Genomic DNA, 21,828 nt, shown 5'->3' on the forward strand with positions numbered 1-21,828 from the left:
ATTCATGATGCCAGAGTGCAAATATCCCTCTGTGCATCTCGCATATATAGAAATGCTCTATTAAACTTTCCTAAGCAGCTCTTTAGGAGAGCCACCTAGATTGCACCCTTCTCGGCCGGGCACAAAAATCTAACTGGCTTGGAGGAGGGTCATAGGGGGAGGAGCCAGTGCACACCACCTGATCCTAAAGCTTTACTTTTTGTGCCCTGTCTCCTGCGGAGCCGCTATTCCCCATGGTCCTTTCAGGAACCCCAGCATCCACTAGGACGATAGAGAAATAGCCATTTATATAGTTTAGAGTCTGGATACATTTAAGCATTCCATTTGGCATTGCGCTGCTGTTTAGAGACCAATTTGTTTAGTACACAAAATGCAAAAAGACGATACTAATCCACAGTTCACTTTTTAATTTCATTATGAATGTAACCATATAAAAACTATAACTTATGAAACAGTCACAATGGGCAGCCTTTGAGCAATCTGTAAAACAAAGAAACAAAAAAAATTCCTTTCCATGTTGAGTTCCGAAAAGGGACTTACAAAACAGTACAAAATGGTGAGATGTGAACCTGTCCCTCCACCTAAACTGACTGTAGTGCACCTGCAGAGTTAATTTAATTTCACTTGCAACTAGGAGTGACCGATTTAAAAAGTCCATGAGAACTGTCAGAGGGGGAAGTTCTGTTAAAGCCAGACCATGCATTCTACCCCTTCAGCGCATAAGTGGCACCTCCCACTCAACTCTGAGAAAAACCATTAATTCAATACACTGTTCATGCCAGTGTGACAGGCTGAGCAATAAGAAGTGTTAGGGATGCTATATTGAAAAGGGGGGGTCCGTAAGTGGAAGCTCAATGGACAGGAGCAGTTTGAGCCTGTAGTCTGACCCTGCACCTCTAGTGAGGCATGACTAAGAATCTCTGGTTTATGAAGTCCACACAGGATCATTTACAGATGAATCCAGCAGAATGAAATTCCCTCCAGCCATATGGCTATTATGGAGGTGAAGACCGAGTCATTAGTGCAGCAAGGACACTGAAGACGGGGAGGGGGCTCTAAAAATATCCACCCCCACTCCGAGGATAGCAGCAGGGGTTAAAATGTATGCTATATGTAAATAAAAACACACAGCTAAATGTATAAATGATGCATTGTTTTCTTCAGGCTGGTCAAGTGCTCTTCATCTCAGCGCATTCTGTAGTCAGTGGAACATGACAACTCGCAGAGCTGACCTTTGAAGTCGATGTCAATGGTAAAATCCAAGTCCCGCTATAAGACAAAGACAATAAGTTAGGTTCATGTTATTATTACATTTTATTTATAGGGTGCCACAAGTGTTTCGCAGCGCCGTACAAAGGACAGTACAGGGAGACAAAACTTAGCATAACAGTAAATAAGATTTTACTTACCGATAAATCTATTTCTCGTAGTCCGTAGTGGATGCTGGGACTCCGTAAGGACCATGGGGAATAGCGGCTCCGCAGGAGACAGGGCACAAAATAAAAGCTTAAGGATCAGGTGGTGTGCACTGGCTCCTCCCCCTATGACCCTCCTCCAAGCCTCAGTTAGGATACTGTGCCCGGACGAGCGTACATAATAAGGAAGGATATTGAATCCCGGGTAAGACTCATACCAGCCACACCAATCACACGTATAACTTGTGATCTGAACCCAGTTAACAGTATGACAAACGTAGGAGCCTCTGAACAGACGGCTCACAACAATAACAACCCGATTTTTTTGTAACAATAACTATGTACAAGTATTGCAGACAATCCGCACTTGGGATGGGCGCCCAGCATCCACTACGGACTACGAGAAATAGATTTATTGGTAAGTAAAATCTTATTTTCTCTGACGTCCTAGTGGATGCTGGGACTCCGTAAGGACCATGGGGATTATACCAAAGCTCCCAAACGGGCGGGAGAGTGCGGATGACTCTGCAGCACCGAATGAGAGAACTCCAGGTCCTCCTCAGCCAGGGTATCAAATTTGTAGAATTTGGCAAACGTGTTTGCCCCTGACCAAGTAGCTGCTCGGCAAAGTTGTAAAGCCGAGACCCCTCGGGCAGCCGCCCAAGATGAGCCCACTTTCCTTGTGGAATGGGCTTTTACTGATTTTGGCTGTGGCAATCCTGCCACAGAATGTGCAAGCTGAATTGTACTACAAATCCAACGAGCAATCGTCTGCTTAGAAGCAGGAGCACCCAGCTTGTTGGGTGCATACAGGATAAACAGCGAGTCAGATTTTCTGACTCCAGCCATCCTGGAAACATATTTTCAAGGCCTTGACAACGTCAAGCAACTTAGAGTCCTAAGTCCCTGGTAGCCGCAGGTACCACAATAGGTTGGTTCATGTGAAATGCAGAAACCACCTTAGGTAGAAATTGAGGACGAGTCCTCAATTCCGCCCTGTCAGAATGAAAAATTAAGGGCTTTTATATGATAAAGCCGCCAATTCTGACACACGCCTGGCTGAAGCCAAGGCTAACAGCATCGACACCTTCCATGTGAGATATTTTAAGTCCACCGTGGAAAGTGGTTCAAACCAATGTGACTTTAGAAAACTCAACACCACATTGAGATCCCAAGGTGCCACTGGAGGCACAAAAGGAGGCTGTATGTGCAGCACCCCTTTTACAAATGTCTGAACTTCAGGTACTGAAGCCAGTTCTTTCTGGAAGAAAATCGACAGGGCCGAAATTTGAACCTTAATGGACCCTAATTTTAGGCCCATAGACAGTCCTGTTTGCAGGAAATGCAGGAATCGACCCAGTTGAAATTCCTCTGTAGGGGCCTTCTTGGCCTCACACCACGCAACATATTTACGCCAAATGCGGTGATAATGTTTTGCGGTTACGTCCTTCCTGGCTTTGACCAGAGTAGGGATGACTTCTTCTGGAATGCCTTTTTCCCTCAGGATCCGGCGTTCAACCGCCATGCCGTCAAACGCAGCCGCGGTAAGTCTTGGAACAGACAAGGCCCCTGCAGTAGCAGGTCCTTTCTTAGAGGTAGAGGCCACGGTTCGTCCGTGAGCATCTCTTGAAGTTCCGGGTACCAAGTCCTTCTTGGCCAATCCGGAACCACGAGTATAGTTCTTACTCCTCTCCTTCTTATGATTCTCAGTACTTTTGATATGAGAGGCAGAGGAGGGAACACATACACTGACTGGTACACCCACGGCGTTACCAGAGCGTCCACTGCTATTGCCTGAGGGTCCCTTAACCTGGCGCAATATCTGTCCAGTTTTTTGTTTAGACGTGACGCCATCATGTCCACCTTTGGTTTTTCCCAACGGTTTACAATCAGGTGGAAGACTTCTGGGTGAAGTCCCCACTCTCCCGGGTGAAGGTCGTGTCTGCTGAGGAAGTCTGCTTCCCAGTTGTCCACTCCCGGAATGAACACTGCTGACAGTGCTATCACATGATTTTCCGCCCAGCGAAGAATCCTTGCAGCTTCTGCCATTGCCCTCCTGCTTCTCGTGCCGCCCTGTCTGTTTACGTGGGCGACTGACATGATGTTGTCCGATTGGATCAACACCGCCTGACCCTGAAGCAGAGGTTTTGCTTGACTTATGGCATTGTAAATGGCCCTTAGTTCCAGAATGTTTATATGAAGAGATGTTTCCATGCTTGACCACAAGCCCCGGAAATTCCTTCCCTGTGTGACTGCTCCCCAGCCTCTCAGGCTGGCATCCGTGGTTACCAGGATCCAATCCTGAACGCCAAATCTGCGGCCCTCTAGTAGATGAGCACTCTGCAGCCACCACAGGAGAGACACCCTTGTCCTTGGCGACAGGGTTATCCGCTGATGCATCTGCAGATGCGATCCGGACCATTTGTCCAGTAGATCCCACTGAAACGTTCTTGCATGGAATCTTCCGAATGGAATCGCTTCGTAAGAAGCCACCATTTTTCCCAGGACCCTCGTGCACTGATGCACTGAGACCTGGCCTGGTTTTAGGAGGTTCCTGACTAGCTCGGATAACTCCCTGGCCTTCTCCTCCGGGAGAAACACCTTCTTCTGGACTGTGTCCAGAATCATTCCTAGGAACAGTAGACGTGTCGTTGGAATCAGCTGCGATTTTGGAATATTTAGAATCCACCCGTGCTGACGTAACACTACCTGAGATAGTGCTACTCCGACTTCTAACTGTTCCCTGGATCTTGCCCTTATCAGGAGATCGTCCAAGTAAGGGATAATTAAAATGCCTTTTCTTCGTAAAAGAATAATTTCGGCCATTACCTTAGTAAAGACCCGAGGTGCCGTGGACAATCCAAACGGCAGCGTCTGAAACTGATAGACAGTTTTGTACTACAAACCCGAGGTACCCTTGGTGAGAAGGGTATATTGGGACGTGGAGATAAGCATCTTTGATGTCCAGAGACACCATATAGTCCCCTTCTTCCAGGTTCGCTATCACTGCTCTGAGTGACTCCATCTTGAATTTGAACCTTTTTATGTAAGTGTTCAAGGATTTCAGATTTAAAATTGGTCTCACCGAGCCGTCCGGCTTCGGTACCACAAACAGCGTGGAATAATACCCCTTTCCTTGTTGCAGGAGGGGTACCTTGATTATCACCTGCTGGGAATACAGCTTGTGAATGGCTTCCAAAACTGCCTCCCTGTCGGAGGGAGACTTTGGTAAAGCAGACTTCAGGAACCGACGAGGGGGAAACGCCTCGAATTCCAGTTTGTACCCCTGCGATACTACCTGTAGAATCCAGGGATCCACTTGCGAGTGAGCCCACTGCGCGTTGAAATTCGAGACGGGCCCCCACCATATCTGAGTCTGCTTGTAAAGCCCCAGCGTCATGCTGAAGACTTGGCAGAAGCAGGGGAGGGCTTCTGCTCCTGGGAAGCGGCTGCATGGTGCAGTCTTTTTCCTCTTCCTCTGCCCCGGGGCAGAAAGGAGTGGCCTTTTGCTCGCTTGTACTTATGGGAACGAAAGGACTGAGTTTGAAAAGACGGTGTCTTTTTCTGCTGATGTGAAGTGACCTGGGGTAAAAAGGTGGATTTTCCAGCCGTTGCCACCAGGTCCGATAGACCAGCCCCAAATAACTCCTCCCCTTTATACGGCAATACTTCCATGTGCCGTTTGGAATCCGCATCCCCTGACCACTGTCGCGTCCATAACGCTCTTCTGGCAGAGATGGACATAGCACTTACTCTTGATGCCAGGGTGCAAATATCCCTCTGTGCATCACGCATATATAGCAATGCATCCTTTAAATGTTCTATAGTTAACAAAATATTGTCCCTATCCAGGGTATCAATATTCTCAGTCAGGGAATCCGACCATGCGACTCCAGCACTGCACATCCAGGCTGAGGCGATTGCTGGTCGCAGTATAACACCAGTATGTGTGTATATACTTTTTTGGATATTTTCCAGCCTTCTATCAGCTGGTTCTTTGAGGGTGGCCGTATCAGGAGACGGTAACGCTACTTGTTTAGATAAACGTGTGAGCGCCTTATCTACCCTAGGGGGTGTTTCCCAACGCGCCCTAACCTCTGGCGGGAAGGGATATAATGCTAATAATTTTTTAGAAATTAGCTGTTTATCGGGGGAAACCCACGCTTTATCACACACCTCATTTATTTCCTCTGACTCAGGAAAAACTATTGGTAGTTTTCACACCCCACATAATACCCTTCTTTGTGGTACTTGTAGTGTCAGAAAGGTTCAATCTTTCATTGCCGTGATCATGTAACGTGTGGCCCTACTGGACATTACGTTTGTCTCGTCACCGTCGACACTAGACTCAGTATCTGTGTCGACCCACTGAGGTAACGGGCGTTTTAGCGCCCCTGACGGTGTCTGAGACGCCTGGACAGGCACTAATTGATTTGCCGGCTGTCTCATGTCGTCAACAGTTTTTTGCAAATTGCTGACATTATCACTTAATTGTTTAAATACAATCATCCAGTCAGGTGTCGACTCCCTAGGGGGTGACATCACCAACACAGGCAACTGCTCCGCCTCCACATCATTTTCCTCCTCATACATGTCGACACACGCGTACCGACAGCACACACACCGGGAATGCTCTGATAGAGGACAGGACCCCACTTAGCCCTTTGGAGAGACAGAGGGAGAGTCTGCCAGCACACACCCAGCGCGCGATAGATAGATAGATATATATCTATCTATCTATCTAAGTGTTATTCCCTTATAGCTGCTGTTATTATCGTTATTTGCTGCCAAAAATGCCCCCCCTTCTCTTTTTTACCCTGATTCTGAAGCAGGACTGCAGGGGAGAGTCAGGGAGCCGTCCTTCCAGCGGAGCTGTGAGGGAAAATGGCGCTTGTGTGCTGAGGAGATAAGGACGTCGTGAAGGGGCGGAGCCTATCTCCCGCTTTTTAGTGTAAAAATGGCAGGGGTTAAAATACATCCATATAGCCCAGGAGCTATATGCGATGTATTCTTTTTGCCACCTAAGGTATATACTGTTATATTGCGTCTCAGGGCGCTCCCCCCCAGCGCCCTGCACCCTCAGTGACCGGAGTGTGAAGTGTGCTGAGAGCAATGGCGCACAGCTGCGGTGCTGTGCGCTACCTTAGTCTGAAGACAGGATGTCTTCTGCCGCCGATTTCACCGGACCTCTTAGTCTCTTCTGGCTCTGTAAGGGGGACGGCGGCGCGGCTCCGGTGACCCATCCAGGCTGAACCTGTGATCGTCCCTCTGGAGCTAATGTCCAGTAGCCTAAGAAACCCGATCCACTCTGCACTCAGGTGAGTCCGTTTCTTCTCCCCTTAGTCCCACGATGCAGTGAGCCTGTTGCCAGCAGGACTCACTGAAAATAAAAAAACCTAAACTAAACTTTTATTCTAAGCAGCTCAGGAGAGCCACCTAGATTGCACCCTTCTCGGCCGGGCACAAAAATCTAACTGGGGCTTGGAGGAGGGTCATAGGGGGAGGAGCCAGTGCACACCACCTGATCCTTAAGCTTTTATTTTGTGCCCTGTCTCCTGCGGAGCCGCTATTCCCCATGGTCCTTACGGAGTCCCAGCATCCACTAGGACGTCAGAGAAAAACAAAAATGGAGTGCAGGTAACAAAGAGCAACACAAATCTCAAAACATAATACAGCTTAGATGTAAGTAGCGAAGGAGTAATCATTGTACTACTTGGGGCTGGCGGCCATAGATAGAGATGAGCCTTTACCAGCAGGAGAGAAAGCAGGTAAAGATGGTCGCTGAGTGAAATGTGTCAAGAAGAGGGTTTAGACAAGAGGAAAGAGGGCCCTGCTCTGAAGTGCTAACAATCTAGTGGGGAGGGGCAACAGACACACTACATACATAGGCTCTCAATGGGCAACTTACGTTATTCTTGGCGTTTGGCTTCATGCCTATTGTTCCAAAGATCTCCTCACCAGTTTTAACAGTGAGATAATCTTCCATGTAAAAGACAGTCTGCTTCCAGTGAGTGTAGGGAGACTCTGGACCTAGCAAGAGAATACAAGAAACCACATTAAAAAATAGGTAGGTGGATCCTGTTGACTAAACGGCCAAGTCTTAGAATTGGGACAGTGAACTGTAGGAGGCAAAACAGTTGAATTTATCCAGTGTTTCAGGCTAGTGAAACAAGCTTACTTGTAGAGAAGCCTGTCCTCTTGTGGCAGCGTGTAAACTCTATGTTGAAATAAGCAACTAGGGCATGTATATAGTCGTTTCTCTTTACTTGGAGACAGAATGGAGAGGTAAAGCTTAGGTCGTCAACCTTAACTGTATAGATGTCCACTTCCTGTAACAAGTAAAAGAAAAAAAAAATATGTCAGCCAGTTCAGTATTTTCCTTTGAACCTGCATTATGCAACAAGTGCTGAAACCCAATCACACCCTTCAGTACCTAAGCAGGCCACAGCCACACAAAACAGTTTAGGTTTGTATGGAAGCAGTAAACCAATAGATCCCCATAACAGAATAAAATCACTTTCCCACCCGTGTACCTCCTTTGACAGAGCAAGTGTCTAGAGAGGAGCTGCGCTAACCCCAACCAACCGCAGAGGATAATGAGCAATCCCTGCATAAATTGGACAAATGTCATTGTTTGCCACTTACTGGACTTAAGTCATTAAATGCCTCCATAACACAGAAACGCACTTACCGGCACCGCCAATAAAATCCTGACAATACCAGGGGACTGCAGATAGACAATTATGCCTTAGCCGACTCCATGTACTGTTTTATATGGGGAAAATTTAACCACAGAAACCCAGCTAATCATTTCTATTGTAAATTCTACAACCAGCAACACTTTGTTAGAAAGACTGGCCACTTTCAGAGAAGGACTAAGGCTCATAAAATGCAAATCCTGAAATTCCTCATAGGCTTTTTACACCTCATCTCACCCAATCCAGTTTAAACTAAAAAGGTCCTCTGCAAATATATATTCTATATGAATAAGGCATCGTAAATCCTGTTAAGACCTCAGACAAGTTCTAGATTATGGCCAGAAGAGTTTTCCCTGTGATGAAGGGAGATAGACCTATAGATGCAAGTTACATACCTTAATGAGACATGAGTTTGAGACAAGTTGCTTGGGATCAACAACATCTACAAGGGGTTCTTTGATGGCTACATCCTTGATGCACGACATATCAAATCCATAGACATTCTCCCACCCTGAAAGATTAGCACTATTAGTACACATAAAAGGTCTTGCGTTGAATGCAATTCCCCCTAGTGGATGGCTACTCATCTTTGCTGCATCCGCATGGGCGTAACTGTAAGGAATCTACATGTTGGCAAGCACACTATGGGCAAGATTCGATTCTTTTCACCCCTGTTCTGTTTCTGCCCTCGGGAGCATGGTATCTATTTCAGCTTACTACCCTTTGAGTAGCAAGGCACCCAACCCTTTACACAGCTAAACCAGATTACTATGGAAGGGATATGCACAACAAGGATCAATTTAGACAGGTGATAGGGTGGAATTCAAATGATCTATCATGCCCAATGTGTGAAATAAGGCTATAATCTAGTGGTTGGCTACCATAGATGTTTCAGGGTTGATGGAAGTGGTTTTTCCACCATGGCTTGTCTTCCAATACTGCATTAAACCTATCCAGCTGGAGACACCCATAAGCAGTTTCCTCAGCAAAGACCCTCTGCAGGTGGCATTGGTGATGCTGCATAGGATGGCCATCAGTGGTACCTTCGCATTGTTTGCTTGAGATTACTACACTGGAATTTATACTGGGTAGCACAGATTGTGTAATGGTTAGCATTACTGCCTCACAGCACTGAGGTCAATTTACACCATGGCCATTACTGTGTGGAGTTTGTATATTCTCCACACACTTGTGTGAGTGTCCTCTAGGTCCCTCCCACAATCCAAAGATACTGGTTGGTTAATAGGCTCCCAGCAAAAATTAACCCCAATGTGAGTAGTAGGGAGTATAGATTGTAAGCTCCAATGGGGCAGGGACTGCTGTTAATGGCCAAGTATTCACTGTAAAAGCACTATGAAATGTGTGCACTCAGTGGTGGCATTGCCAGTAGTGCAATAAGTGATGGCCATCCAACATGGACACTGAATTGCAGGCCACTCAGAAAATTGCCCAATTTCAGGTTGATCTACTGCAGCAAGGATATGGCTTGTGAGAATACATGCCATTTACTACTGTTACAACCATAGGCAGAGTGCTCAGGCACACCATGTGATCAAATTGGGTGCAACTTTAAATCCACCCATATTGTTTCATAAACATAAGCTTCAGACAATCTAGGGATCAGACTAGCCGCACTGTCTCACCCCGACATTCTAGGCCTAACGTTAGGAACATACCCCTTCAGTGAAACTTACAGTGAATCTTATAGTCTTTGTACTGTCTATCTTCAATAGCAGTCACATAGAGTGTTGCGCGGTCTGGAAATATAAGACCATCAGGTGTCTGAAAAGAAACAAAAGCATTATAGAATAAAGTAATTACAGTAGGTAGCACCATTCTCTCCAGAAAATCTAGGCAAACACAGCATGCCATGTCTCAATCTGGCACAGGCGGATGCTCGGAGAAGAAATCATGGCCTCTACAACATCTGAGCAATTCTCACATCCCTACACATACTAGTGACCGCGCCGCATCTGAACCACCCATTTGTCATTGGGACATCAATTAAAGCTTACCAGCCATTTGTCCCGTGCATAGATAACGGTGTTAAGCATGGATTCATAGAACAGACAATATCCCATCCATTCACTGATGATTATGTCCACTTTCTCTACTGGCAGTTCAACCTCCTCTACCTTTCCCTTGATGATGGTTACAACTGTAAAGAGCAGCAAAAGGTTAATACATTGAGGATTGCATATTGGAGAATACAGATGTGCCCTCATACCATACACCTATCCCATTTACATCATGCAAGTAGCCTGGCGTGACTCCAGTACTTTCCTTAATACTGCAAGTTAAGTCACTGGGTCCTCAGGATTTGTGGTTTACCACAGCTAAGCAGCAATGTTTGTGGCATGATAAGACTACTTTACACAATATGAGGGTTGGTGTGTAGACACATCTGCAAGTTTGGCAGCTTAAGCCAGCATTGATAAACCTACCATGATCCAGTTTGTTGGCCTTCACTATCTTGATGGCATAATCAGAAATACTTGAGCACTCAATCTGAAAACACATTACAGATTTGCAGTTTCGTAAACAGACCAAAAAAAAACAAAAGAACCACCCTTTGCCAGCTATACAGCAACATGTGAACTGGTTTCCAACACCTCCTGTAGTCCATTCAAATAAATATATATAGTTTTAAATAGTTTCAACAGTCCTGCGTTCTAGATGTAAAAGCTAAAATGTAGCTAGTCTTAACCCCATAAAGATCTACTGCTCGATAGGCAACTACTGTACATACAAACATTTGCTTACCCCAATGACCTTCTTTGCCCCCGCCTTGGCTGCAAACATGCAGAGGATTCCTGTTCCACTTCCGACATCCAAGACCACCTTGTCCTTAAACAAGTGTCTGTTGTGAAACATGGAGTTACGGTAAGTCAGTGTCCGAACTTCATCTTTCAACATCTCCTGCAAGTTAAGGGTTAGTTAGGAAAACTTCAATTAAGAACATAAAAAAACTAAAGGAATGCTGCATAGCTTAAAAGACTTACCTCATGGATACCGAAGTGGGCGTACGAATCAAAGTAGTAATCTTTAGATGTCATTTCTTCTGCTGTAGGTTTTATGGTGCTTTCTGGTTGAGGACAGGAAACCTAGGCAAGAGATAGTGTATATAACTGAACTGATATATAGGCCAGCAAGACCATACACTTAAAACAGAACCCTACGCATCCACTGAGCTGGCATGATATGAGAGTTACTCTACAATACAAGAGACTCCATACCCTGTGCATCCAGGCCAAGTAAGAAGGGAGAGCTCTATGAACTGTAGGCTTCACAGAAGACACTGCCTTCCCCAAGATTAGAATTTCAGTTTTGCCAGTACACAGCTAGTATTCACAGTAATTGTTCATAAATAAAGCTACTTCAACACAATTAACATGGCATGTTCCGGCATAGGTACAAGAAGTTCTGTGCACAAGCCTCCTATACAGGTAATTGTGGTAGGGGTGGGGTCAGAGTAAAACACCAAGCAGGCTCAAAATAGTGAGCCACTACTGGTGTTCAGGGCTCTAGTATGAATGGTCGACAATGTTAAGGTAGACAGTAATTAGGTTGACCACTATTGGCTGACAATGACAAATCGTTGACACATGAAAATGGTCACCACATGAAAGGTTTGACAGATTTTTGAACTGTTTTTGGTGTCATTTTTTCCATAACATGACCAAGAACCCCAATTAGTGTACTGCTTCGCCCGCCATGCTGTGGGCAATCGTAGTCCACGTGTATGGTAAAGTATGAAAGTTAAAAATCGATTTTTTTTTTTTTATTTTTTTTTTTTAAGAAAGCCATGTCAAGCTTTTCATGCGTCAACCATTTGTCCATGTCAACTAATAGGGGTCAACCTTAAGATTGTTACCACCTGAACAGATACTGGGGTTCAGGTAGCATCCCATCACAGGTATCTGACAGACCTTTTCTATGGATAAGAAAATACTATGTTCATGCACATGGACCCAGGATTTGTCAGTGGAAGTGGCTCAACCCTGGTCCAGTGACCCAGGAATCCAACCATGCTAATGAACCGGGTTTCTCCTGGGAAAGACCAGAATAAGGTTCAGGGTAAGTGGGTAACCCAGGTCAATCCAACCAACCCAGGACCAGTTTACAGCATATGAAGAGCCAGGACTGCACATGTGCACAGTGAAATCGCCAACATGGGAATAAGCCGGGACCAGCCTGCCGGTCTGAAAGGGGCATCAGCAGGGTCATATCCTTATATAAAATCACGGGTGCAACCTGGATTTTAAATCTGAAAGGGGTACAAGTTACCACCCTAGACCGGGTCCACACCAAGACAGTCTGTTGGAAAGATGTCAGGATGAATTTCCTTAGTCTTGGAACAAGAGATTGGCTGTACACATTGCAATTCTATCAACTATCATTTCATCCTATCATTTCATCCTTTATTTGACTGCACCACATCATATACAATTTCTTCTGATTGGCTGTACAGCATAGCCAGTCAGAAGATATTGTATAGGACCCACAGGGGTCCACAACTGAACGCTATGTTGCTCAGATTTGACTGGAAGTGGCATATGACAAGTGCGTACCTGGCCTTTGACTAAAGGAGCTCCATCAAGACCATTGAGCCCACAGGATGATACACAAAAGCCTTTGAAGCAGATTCAGTTAAACACCGTAATCATGAATATGGGGTGTATTAAATAGCTGTCTATTCAGAAAGAGGGCAGATTCCAACAAATTTCTGTCAGAAGGGGCCCCGACCTATTCAATATGGGCAGTTTTCCGACAAGTCAGGAATTGCCGACTTGTTGGAAAACACGTGGATCAGCGGAATAGCCGCCAATCTGCATGCTTCTGTTGGAAACAGGGCCAAGTCTGACAGGTTTTGGACCCCTTTGACACTCACTTCAACTTGGGAAAAGAAAAAAGAAAAGTCAGATTGAGGTGAGGAGATGGGGAGCGGTGTGGCAGGCTATGGGGAGCAGTGTGGCAGGCTATGGGGAGCAGTGCAGCAGACTACCGGTAGCAGGGCTGTCAAGCACCTCTCTCCCTGCAGCGCGTCACTGGGCAGCCATGATGTGCGTCTCCAGCAGTTCCCCATGTTCTTACACACGGGGAGCTGCTGTCAGCCGCATGGACAACAGCCAAATATGACAGTCGGATTTGGCCACTACTGAATATGGGTTGTCAAACTAGTTTCGACAAATACATGTCGGAGTGGATCAGACTCTTATTGCATATACCCCTAATACCCCTTTCACACCGCACAAACAACCCGGTATCAACTCAGCATATTGCCAGGTCGGCGTGTGGTGTGGAAGTGCCATAGTGTAAATCCCAGGTCATCTGACACGGTAATTCAACCTGGGAATACCGCAGTGTTATTCCTGGGTTGAATACCAGGTCAGTGGCTGCATAAACGGGCTCCAGAGTAGATGCGACCCGGGACCTGTTCACTACAACAGGGAGAGGCAGCACAGAGATTCTCTCATCTCAGCACCACCTCCACTAAAGTATCCCACCCAGCAATTGCTGGGTCAGGGAAACCAACAGTAGTGTGCAATGCTAGATACCACCCGGGAAGGACCAGCTCCAATTCCCGGGGGTGAGATCCAGCATTGGCAGTGTGAAAGGGGGGTATAACTAGGAAAGATTCAGCACGCAGCCTATGGAGGTGTGAGCAGAATCATCCTACCATAATGGGCCGATATGCAACACGAGCTACACGCACTTAACTGAAGCAGTCTTCATGGTTTTACACCGTGAGGGCAAAGTAAAATTCCCATCAGACGAAGTAAAAGCCACCACCATGAATGAGTCAGATTTCAAACACATGAAATCTCTCAGTACTTTAATTCACAAGACAGTATAATTACCCCCACCTCCTACAATGGAAACAGTGACTTGCTATATACCACTTTCATAGCCAAGTTGGCCAAAGTATAAGCAGCCATGCACAAAGGATATTTACATCTTCTACTGCAGTCCGCAGGCGCATCCCATTGGCCAACTTGGCTACAAAGTTCTAGGAGAAAGCAACAAGGAGAGACACTAGGTTAGCCTCATGTCCTACAGCAGGCAGCTGATGGGAGAAGGAACGATGAATAATGAACACTTACACATGGGTTACTAGGCCATACAGTTTGCCTACAATGTTGTGAGGGGAAAGAGTTCCCAGCCAGGGTATGGAGGGGGCACACTACACACTGTTCTCCCTCTAGGGGGAAGGGGGGGTTTACAGTCACCCCAAGAGGGAAAGTAGTTGTCGGCACTAGTATGATTTATATCAGCATGTCCCATGTGAGGGGATATAGATGGCACCCCCAGCTGGGATATAGGCAGCAGCAGGCCGGCGGCATTAGTGGAACGTGAGAGGTGTAGTAGGAGACACCCCGGACGGGGAATGGGGTGACTGCGCACAATGTGCCAGCATGCCCCATGTGTGGTGTAGCAGGAGCCCCGGCAGGGGTGCGGGGGCAGGATCCGGGCACACAAAGCGGCCAGCTCAGCAGCCGGTACACGTGGGGCCGCACAAGGCCGCCTTTGTGTTTCCGGCATGGGGGCGGGGCCGGCCGCGCGCAGAGCCGGGGGGTTACGGGGACAGGCAGAGAGGGGGGGGGGGTGAGGAGAGGGCCCCCCTCTATTATTAGGGACAGACGGGGACTACACGCGGCCGGCCTAGTAGCAGTGACCACGCCGCCCGGGAAAGGCCCTGCCTCCTGCCATCCGCCCACTACGTCCCCCGAATGAATGAAAGCGGCCGCCATTCCCCGCCTGGTATTACCTCCATGTTGCAGGTGCTGGCCTCCGCCATGCTGTCCGCGCCGAGCCTCCCTCACACGCTAAACAAGGAGCCAAATAGATGAAGGACGGCTTCCCGAGAGAGAACTGCGACATGCGGCGAGGCCCGGCTGTATATATAGCGTCTCGCAGGCCCAACCCACCGCTAGCGCCCGCCCCGCCCACCTCGCAGGCGGCTATGGAGGGGGTGGGGTTTTAGGTCACGTCCTCTCTGCATTTGATTGGGAGGCTTCGGCGAGGCCTCGCCCCGGGGCGGGGTTGTGTGTCAGTGCGCGGCGTTTTGGATCCGCTAAAATGGCGGCGCCAGCGTGACGGGGACGGCATTGGCGCGGGAGCATTGCGCCCAAATGTGTCCGCTATTGTTGCGGCTCCTCCACGCGGTGCAGTCCCCCATATACAGTCACTGCGCGGCTAGCCCGCCCTCCTGCGTCACTGCTGGGGTGCCTGGTGTGTGACAGGGACGGGGAGTGATGCAGTGCCCTGATAATGGTGCAGTCCATGTGTGTGATTTATGTGCATTGAGACGCAGCACGGGTGGACGCAGCCAGCAGCACCTGCACATACTGTACCACCAGCATGGGAGGGGGAACCAGGGATGTCCCTGACAGTGTTCTCTATGCTCATTGTCCTGCACAGCCCGGGCATTGTTCTACTGTGTCCACTCACTGCAGTATAGCCGCCCCATCTGACCACTATTTACTACACAGAGAGAGCGCATTATGGGGGTCATCCCGACCCATTTTCACGCAGCAGAGCGAACGGGTCCCTGCTGCGCGTGCGCATGTGGGACGGGCGTGGCAGGACAGCAATCACCTCTGCCTGATTGATCGATGGGCGGGAGGGGGCGAAACGGCGGCGTGGCCGGACCGAACGGGGGGCCAGGGAGCGAGGAGTAGGTCCCGGCCAGCTCGCTAAAGCTGCGCTGGCCAGGAGTTACTCCTGAAGTGCAAAGGCATCGCCGCTGTGCAATGCCTTTGCACTTCTGGGGGGGCCAGCGCTGACATGCGGGGCGGGCTAGCCCTGTGCTGGGCTTCCCCCCCTCATGTCCGGAAAGTTGATCGTAGCTGTGCAAAATTTTGCACTGCTACGATCAACTCGGAATGACCCCCTATATTGTGTCCTGTATACTATGCGGAGAGCAGTCTAGTGACCGCTATACAGTACAGCGAGCAGTTTAATGGGGGTCATTCCGAGTTGATCGCTCGCTAGCAGTTTTTAGCAGCCGTGCAAACGTTATGCCGCTGCCCACTGGGAGTGTATTTTAGCTTTGGAGAAGTGCGAATGAAAGGATCGCAGAACAGGGGCAAACTTTTTTTGTGCAGTTTTAAAGTAGCTCAAAACCTACTCAGCGCTTGCGATCTCTTCAGACTATTCAGCTCCTGTTTTGACATCACGAACACGCCCTGCGTTCGCCCAGACACGCCTGCATTATTCCTGGCACGCCTGCGTTTTTCCGAACACTCCCTGAAAACGGTCAGTTGACACCCAGAAATGCCCTCTTCCTGTCAATCACTCTGCGGCCAGCAGTGCGACTGAAAAGCTTCGCTAGACCTTGTGTGCAACTACATCGTTCTTTGTAATAGTATGTCGCACGTGCGCATTGCGCTGCATACTCAAGCACAGAAGTGCCGTTTTTTTTTGCCTGATCGCTACACAGCGAACGATTGCAGCTAGCGATCAACTCGGAATGACCCCCAATGACCGCTATACAATCCAGCGAGCAGTCTAGTGACTGCTATACAATCCAGCGAGCAGTCTAGTGACCGCCATACATTACAGCGAGCAGTCTAGCGACCGCGATACTGTGCATCAAGCAGTCTAGCGACCGCCATATTGTACAGCGAGCAGTCTAGCGACCACCACATTGTACAGCGAGCAGTCAAGTGACCGCTATACTATGCAGCGAACAGTCTAGCGACCACTATACTATACAGTGAGCTGTCCAGCGGCCACTATACTATACCGCGTGCAGTCTAGCAACCGATATACATTACAGCCAGCAATCTAGTGACAGCTATACTATACAGTGAGCAGTCTTGTGACCACAGGCCCTCATTCCGAGTTGATCGCTCGGTAATTTTCTTCGCATCGCAGTGAAATTCCGCTTAGTACGCATGCGCAATATTCGCACTGCGACTGCGCCAAGTAATTTTACAATGAAGATAGTATTTTTACTCACGGCTTTTTCTTCGCTCTGGCGAACGTAGTGTGATTGATAGGAAATGGGTGTTACTGGGCGGAAACACAGCGTTTTCGGGGCGTGTGGATAAAAACGCTACCGTTTCCGGAAAAAACGCAGGAGTGGCCGGAGAAACGGGGGAGTGTCTGGGCGAACGCTGGGTGTGTTTATGACGTCAAACCAGGAACGACAAGCACTGAACTGAACGCAGATGCCGAGTAAGTCTGAAGCTACTCTGAAACTGCTAAGTAGTTTGTAATCGCAATATTGCGAATACATCGGTCGCAATTTTAAGAAGCTAAGATACACTCCCAGTAGGCGTAGGCTTAGCGTGAGCAACTCTGCTAAATTCGCCTTGCGAGCGATCAACTCGGAATGAGGGCCACTATACGATGCAGCGAGCAGTCTAGTGACTGCTAGACATTGCAGCGAGCAGTCTAGTTACCTCTATACGATCCAGCGTGCAGTCTAGCGACTGCTATACTATACAGCCAGCAGCAGGGCCGCCATCAGGGGCAGTGGCAAACGCAGGATTTGCATGGGGGGGTTTCCAGAACTGGGCGGAGCCAATCACGGGGGTGGGGATTGAGGTGACCCAGTATATGCTGGTCTGTAAAACTAGTGTGTCTGTGTGTGTGTGTGTGTGTGTGTGTGTGTATATATATATATATATATATATATATATATTTCTCCAACGTCCTAAGTGGATGCTGGGGACTCCGTAAGGACCATGGGGAATAGCGGCTCCGCAGGAGACTGGGCACATCTAAAGAAAGCTTTAGGACTATCTGGTGTGCACTGGCTCCTCCCCCTATGACCCTCCTCCAAGCCTCAGTTAGATCTCTGTGCCCGAACGAGAAGGGTGCACACTAGGGGCTCTCCTGAGCTTCTTAGTGAAAGTTTTAGTTTAGGTTTTTTATTTTCAGTGAGACCTGCTGGCAACAGGCTCACTGCATCGAGGGACTAAGGGGAGAAGAAGCGAACTCACCTGCGTGCAGAGTGGATTGGGCTTCTTAGGCTACTGGACATTAGCTCCAGAGGGACGATCACAGGCCCAGCCTGGATGGGTCCCAGAGCCGCGCCGCCGGCCCCCTTACAGAGCCAGAAGACAGAAGAGGTCCGGAAAATCGGCGGCAGAAGACGTCCTGTCTTCAACAAGGTAGCGCACAGCACTGCAGCTGTGCGCCATTGCTCTCAGCACACTTCACACTCCGGTCACTGAGGGTGCAGGGCGCTGGGGGGGGCGCCCTGAGACGCAATAAAAAACACCTTGGATGGCAAAAAATGCATCACATATAGCTCCTGGGCTATATGGATGCATTTAACCCCTGCCAGAATACATAGAAAAACGGGAGATAAGGCCGCCGATAAGGGGGCGGAGCCTATCTCCTCAGCACACTGGTGCCATTTTCCCTCACAGCTCCGTTGGAGGGAAGCTCCCTGTCTCTCCCCTGCAGTCACTACACTACAGAAAGGGTTAAAAAAGAGAGGGGGGGCACTAATTACGCGCAGTATTAAATGATACAGCAGCTATAAGGGGAAAAACACTTATATAAGGTTATCCCTGTATATATATATATATAGCGCTCTGGTGTGTGCTGGCAAACTCTCCCTCTGTCTCCCCAAAGGGCTAGTGGGGTCCTGTCCTCTATCAGAGCATTCCATGTGTGTGTGCTGTATGTCGGTACGTTTGTGTCGACATGTATGAGGAGAAAAATGATGTGGAGACGGAGCAGATTGCCTGTAATAGTGATGTCACCCCCTAGGGGGTCGACACCTGAGTGGATGAACTGTTGGAAGGAATTACGTGACAGTGTCAGCTCTGTATAAAAGACAGTGGTTGACATGAGACAGCCGGCTACTCAGCTTGTGCCTGTCCAGACGTCTCATAGGCCGTCAGGGGCTCTAAAGCGCCCGTTACCTCAGATGGCAGATATAGACGCCGACACGGATACTGACTCCAGTGTCGACGGTGAAGAGACAAATGTGACTTCCAGTAGGGCCACACGTTACATGATTGAAGCAATGAAAAATGTTTTACACATTTCTGATAATACGAGTACCACCAAAAAGGGGTATTATGTTCGGTGAGGAAAAACTACCTGTAGTTTTCCTGAATCTGAGAAATTAAATGAGGTGTGTGATGATGCGTGGGTTTCCCCCGATAACAACTGATAATTTCTAAAATGTTATTGGCATCATATCCTTTCCCGCCAGAGGTTAGGGTGCGTTGGGAAACACCCCCTGGGGGGATAAAGCGCTCACACGCTTGTAAGGGCTCTACCCTCTCCTGAGATGGCCGCCCTTAAGGATCCTGCTGATAGAAAGCAGGAGGGTATCCTAAAATGTATTTACACACATACTGGTGTTATACTGCGACCAGCAATCGCCTCAGCCTAGATGTGCAGTGCTGGGTTGGCGTGGTCGGATTCCCTGACTGAAAATATTGATACCCTAGAGGGGGACAGTATATTTTTGCCTATAGAGCATTTGAAAGATGCATTTCTATATATGCGTGATGCACAGCGGAATATTTGCCGACTGGCATCAAGTCTAAGTGCGTTGTCCATTTCTACCAGTAGAGGGTTATGGACACGTCAGTGGTCAGGTGATGCGTATTCCAAACGGCATTTGGAAGTATTGCCTTATTAGGGTAGGAGTTATTTGGGGTCGGTCTTTCAGACCTGGTGGCCACGGCAACAGCTGGGAAATCCACGTTTGTACCCCAGGTCGCCTCTCAACATGAGAAGACGCCGTATTATCAGGCGCAGTCTTTTCGTGGACAAGCGGGCAAAAGGTTCCTCATTTCTGCCCCGTGACAGAGGGAGAGGAAAAAGGCTGCAGAAATCAGCCAGTTCCCAGGAACAGAAACCCTCTCCCGCCTCTGCCAAGCCCTCAGTATGACGCTGGAGCTTTACAAGCAGAATCAGGCACGGTGGGGGGCTCGTCTCAATGAATTTCAGCGCGCAGTGGGCTCACTCGCAAGTATCCTTCAGGTGATATCTCAGGGGTACAAATTAGAATTCGAGACGTCTCCCCCTCGCCGTTTCCTAAAGTCGGCTTTACCGATGTCTCCTTCTGACAGGGAGACAGTTTTGGAAGCCATTCACAAGCTGTATTCCCAGCAGGTGATAATCAAGGTACCCCTCCTGCAACAGGGAACGGGGTATTATTCCACACTGTTGTGGTACCGAAGCCAGACGGCTCGGTGAGACCGATTCTAAATCTAAAATCTTTGAACACTTACATACAGAGGTTCAAATTCAAGATTGAGTCACTCAGAGCAGTGATTGCGAACCTGAAAGAAGGGGACTACATGATGTCTCGGGACATCAAGGATGCTTACCTTCATGTCAAAATTTACCCTTCTCACAAGGGTACCTCAGGTTTATGGTACAGAACTGTCACTATCAGTTCAGACGCTGCCGTATGGATGGTCCACGGCACCCCGGGTCTTTACCAAGGTAATGGCCGAAATGATGATATTTCTTCGAAGGAAGGGAATTTTAGTTATCCCTTACTTGGACGATTCCCTGATAAGGGTAAGATCCAGGGAACAGTTGGAGGTCGGTGTAGCACTATCTCAGGTAGTGTTGCGGCAGCACGATTGGATTCTCAATATTCCAAAATCGCAGCTGGTTCCAACGACTTGTCTTCTGTTCCTAGGGATGATCCTGGACACAGTCCAGAAAAAGGTGTTTCTCCCGGAGGAGAAAGCCAGGTAGTTATCCGAGCTAGTCAGGAACCTCCTAAAACCGAGCCAAGTCTCAGTGCATCAATGCACAAGGGTTCTGGGTAAAATGGTGGCTTCCTACGAAGCAATCCCATTCGGCAGATTCCACGCAAGAACTTTCCAGTGGGACCTGCTGGACAAATGGTCCGGGTCGCATCTTCAGATGCATCAGCGGATAACCCTGTCACCAAGGACAAGGGTGTCCCTCCTGTGGTGGTTGCAGAGTGCTCATCTTCTAGAGGGCCGCAGATTCGGCATTCAGGACTGGGTCCTGGTGACCACGGATGCCAGCCTGCGAGGCTGGGGAGCAGTCACACAGGGAAGGAATATCCAGGGCTTATGGTCAAGCCTGGAGACATCACTTCACATAAATATCCTGAAGCTAAGGGCCATTTACAATGCTCTAAGCTTAGCAAGACCTCTGCTTCAAGGTCAGCCGGTGTTGATCCAGTCGGACAACATCACGGCAGTCACCCACGTAAACAGACAGGGTGGCACAAGAAGCAGGAGGGCAATGGCAGAAGCTGCAAGGATTCTTCGCTGGGCGGAAAATCATGTGATAGCACTGTCAGCAGTATTCATTCCGGGAGTGGACAACTGGGAAGCAGACTTCCTCAGCACGACCTCCACCCGGGAGAGTGGGGACTTCACCCAGAAGTCTTCCACATGATTATAAACCGTTGGGAAAAGCTCGACAGGTATTGCGCCAGGTCAAGGGACCCTCAGGCAATAGCTGTAGACGCTCTGGTAACACCGTGGGTGTACCAGTCAGTGTATGTGTTCCCTCCTCTGCCTCTCATACCCAAGGTACTGAGATTGATAAGATGGAGAGGAGTAAGCACTATATTCGTTGCTCCGGATTGGCCAAGAAGGACTTGGTAACCGGAACTTCAAGAGATGCTCACGGAGGATCCGTGGCCTCTACCTCTAAGAAGGGACCTGCTCCAGCAAGGACCCTGTCTGTTCCAAGACTTACCGCGGCTGCGTTTGACGGCATGGCGGTTGAACGCCGGATCC

The 21,828-nt window shown here is 48.5% G+C and overlaps 1 protein-coding gene across 2 annotated transcripts; it reads right to left on the reverse strand.

Annotated features, from left to right (window-relative positions):
* Positions 1-392: 392 nt before the first annotated feature.
* PRMT1 (protein arginine methyltransferase 1) lies at positions 393-15,006 on the reverse strand. Of its 2 annotated transcripts, XM_063942555.1 has the most exons (11): positions 14,883-15,006; positions 14,070-14,123; positions 11,116-11,217; positions 10,877-11,032; positions 10,558-10,621; positions 10,129-10,271; positions 9,808-9,895; positions 8,509-8,624; positions 7,594-7,744; positions 7,324-7,445; positions 393-1,269 (listed from the first exon to the last, which is right to left on the reverse strand). In XM_063942555.1, the coding sequence occupies exons 1-11, from the start codon at positions 14,910-14,912 to the stop codon at positions 1,186-1,188; spliced, it is 1,110 nt and encodes a 369-aa protein (XP_063798625.1). In that variant the 5' UTR covers positions 14,913-15,006; the 3' UTR covers positions 393-1,185. The 2 variants fall into 2 exon arrangements, with proteins under 2 accessions (XP_063798625.1, XP_063798626.1); XM_063942556.1 differs by lacking the exon at positions 14,070-14,123 and having other exon boundaries at positions 14,883-15,002.
* Positions 15,007-21,828: the final 6,822 nt, after the last annotated feature.

Source organism: Pseudophryne corroboree, chromosome 10 (assembly GCF_028390025.1).
Source record: "Pseudophryne corroboree isolate aPseCor3 chromosome 10, aPseCor3.hap2, whole genome shotgun sequence".
Taxonomy (NCBI): domain Eukaryota; kingdom Metazoa; phylum Chordata; class Amphibia; order Anura; family Myobatrachidae; genus Pseudophryne; species Pseudophryne corroboree.

Coding starts and splice junctions, on each gene's coding strand:
- PRMT1 (XM_063942555.1), bottom strand. CDS start 14,912: ATGGCGGAGGCCAGCACCTGCAACATGGAG. Junction 11,218..14,069: donor TGCGGACTGCAGTAGAAGAT/GTAAATATCCTT, acceptor TCTCTTGCCTAG/GTTTCCTGTCCTCAACCAGA. Junction 1,270..7,323: donor AGCCAAACGCCAAGAATAAC/GTAAGTTGCCCA, acceptor TTTGTCTTATAG/CGGGACTTGGATTTTACCAT.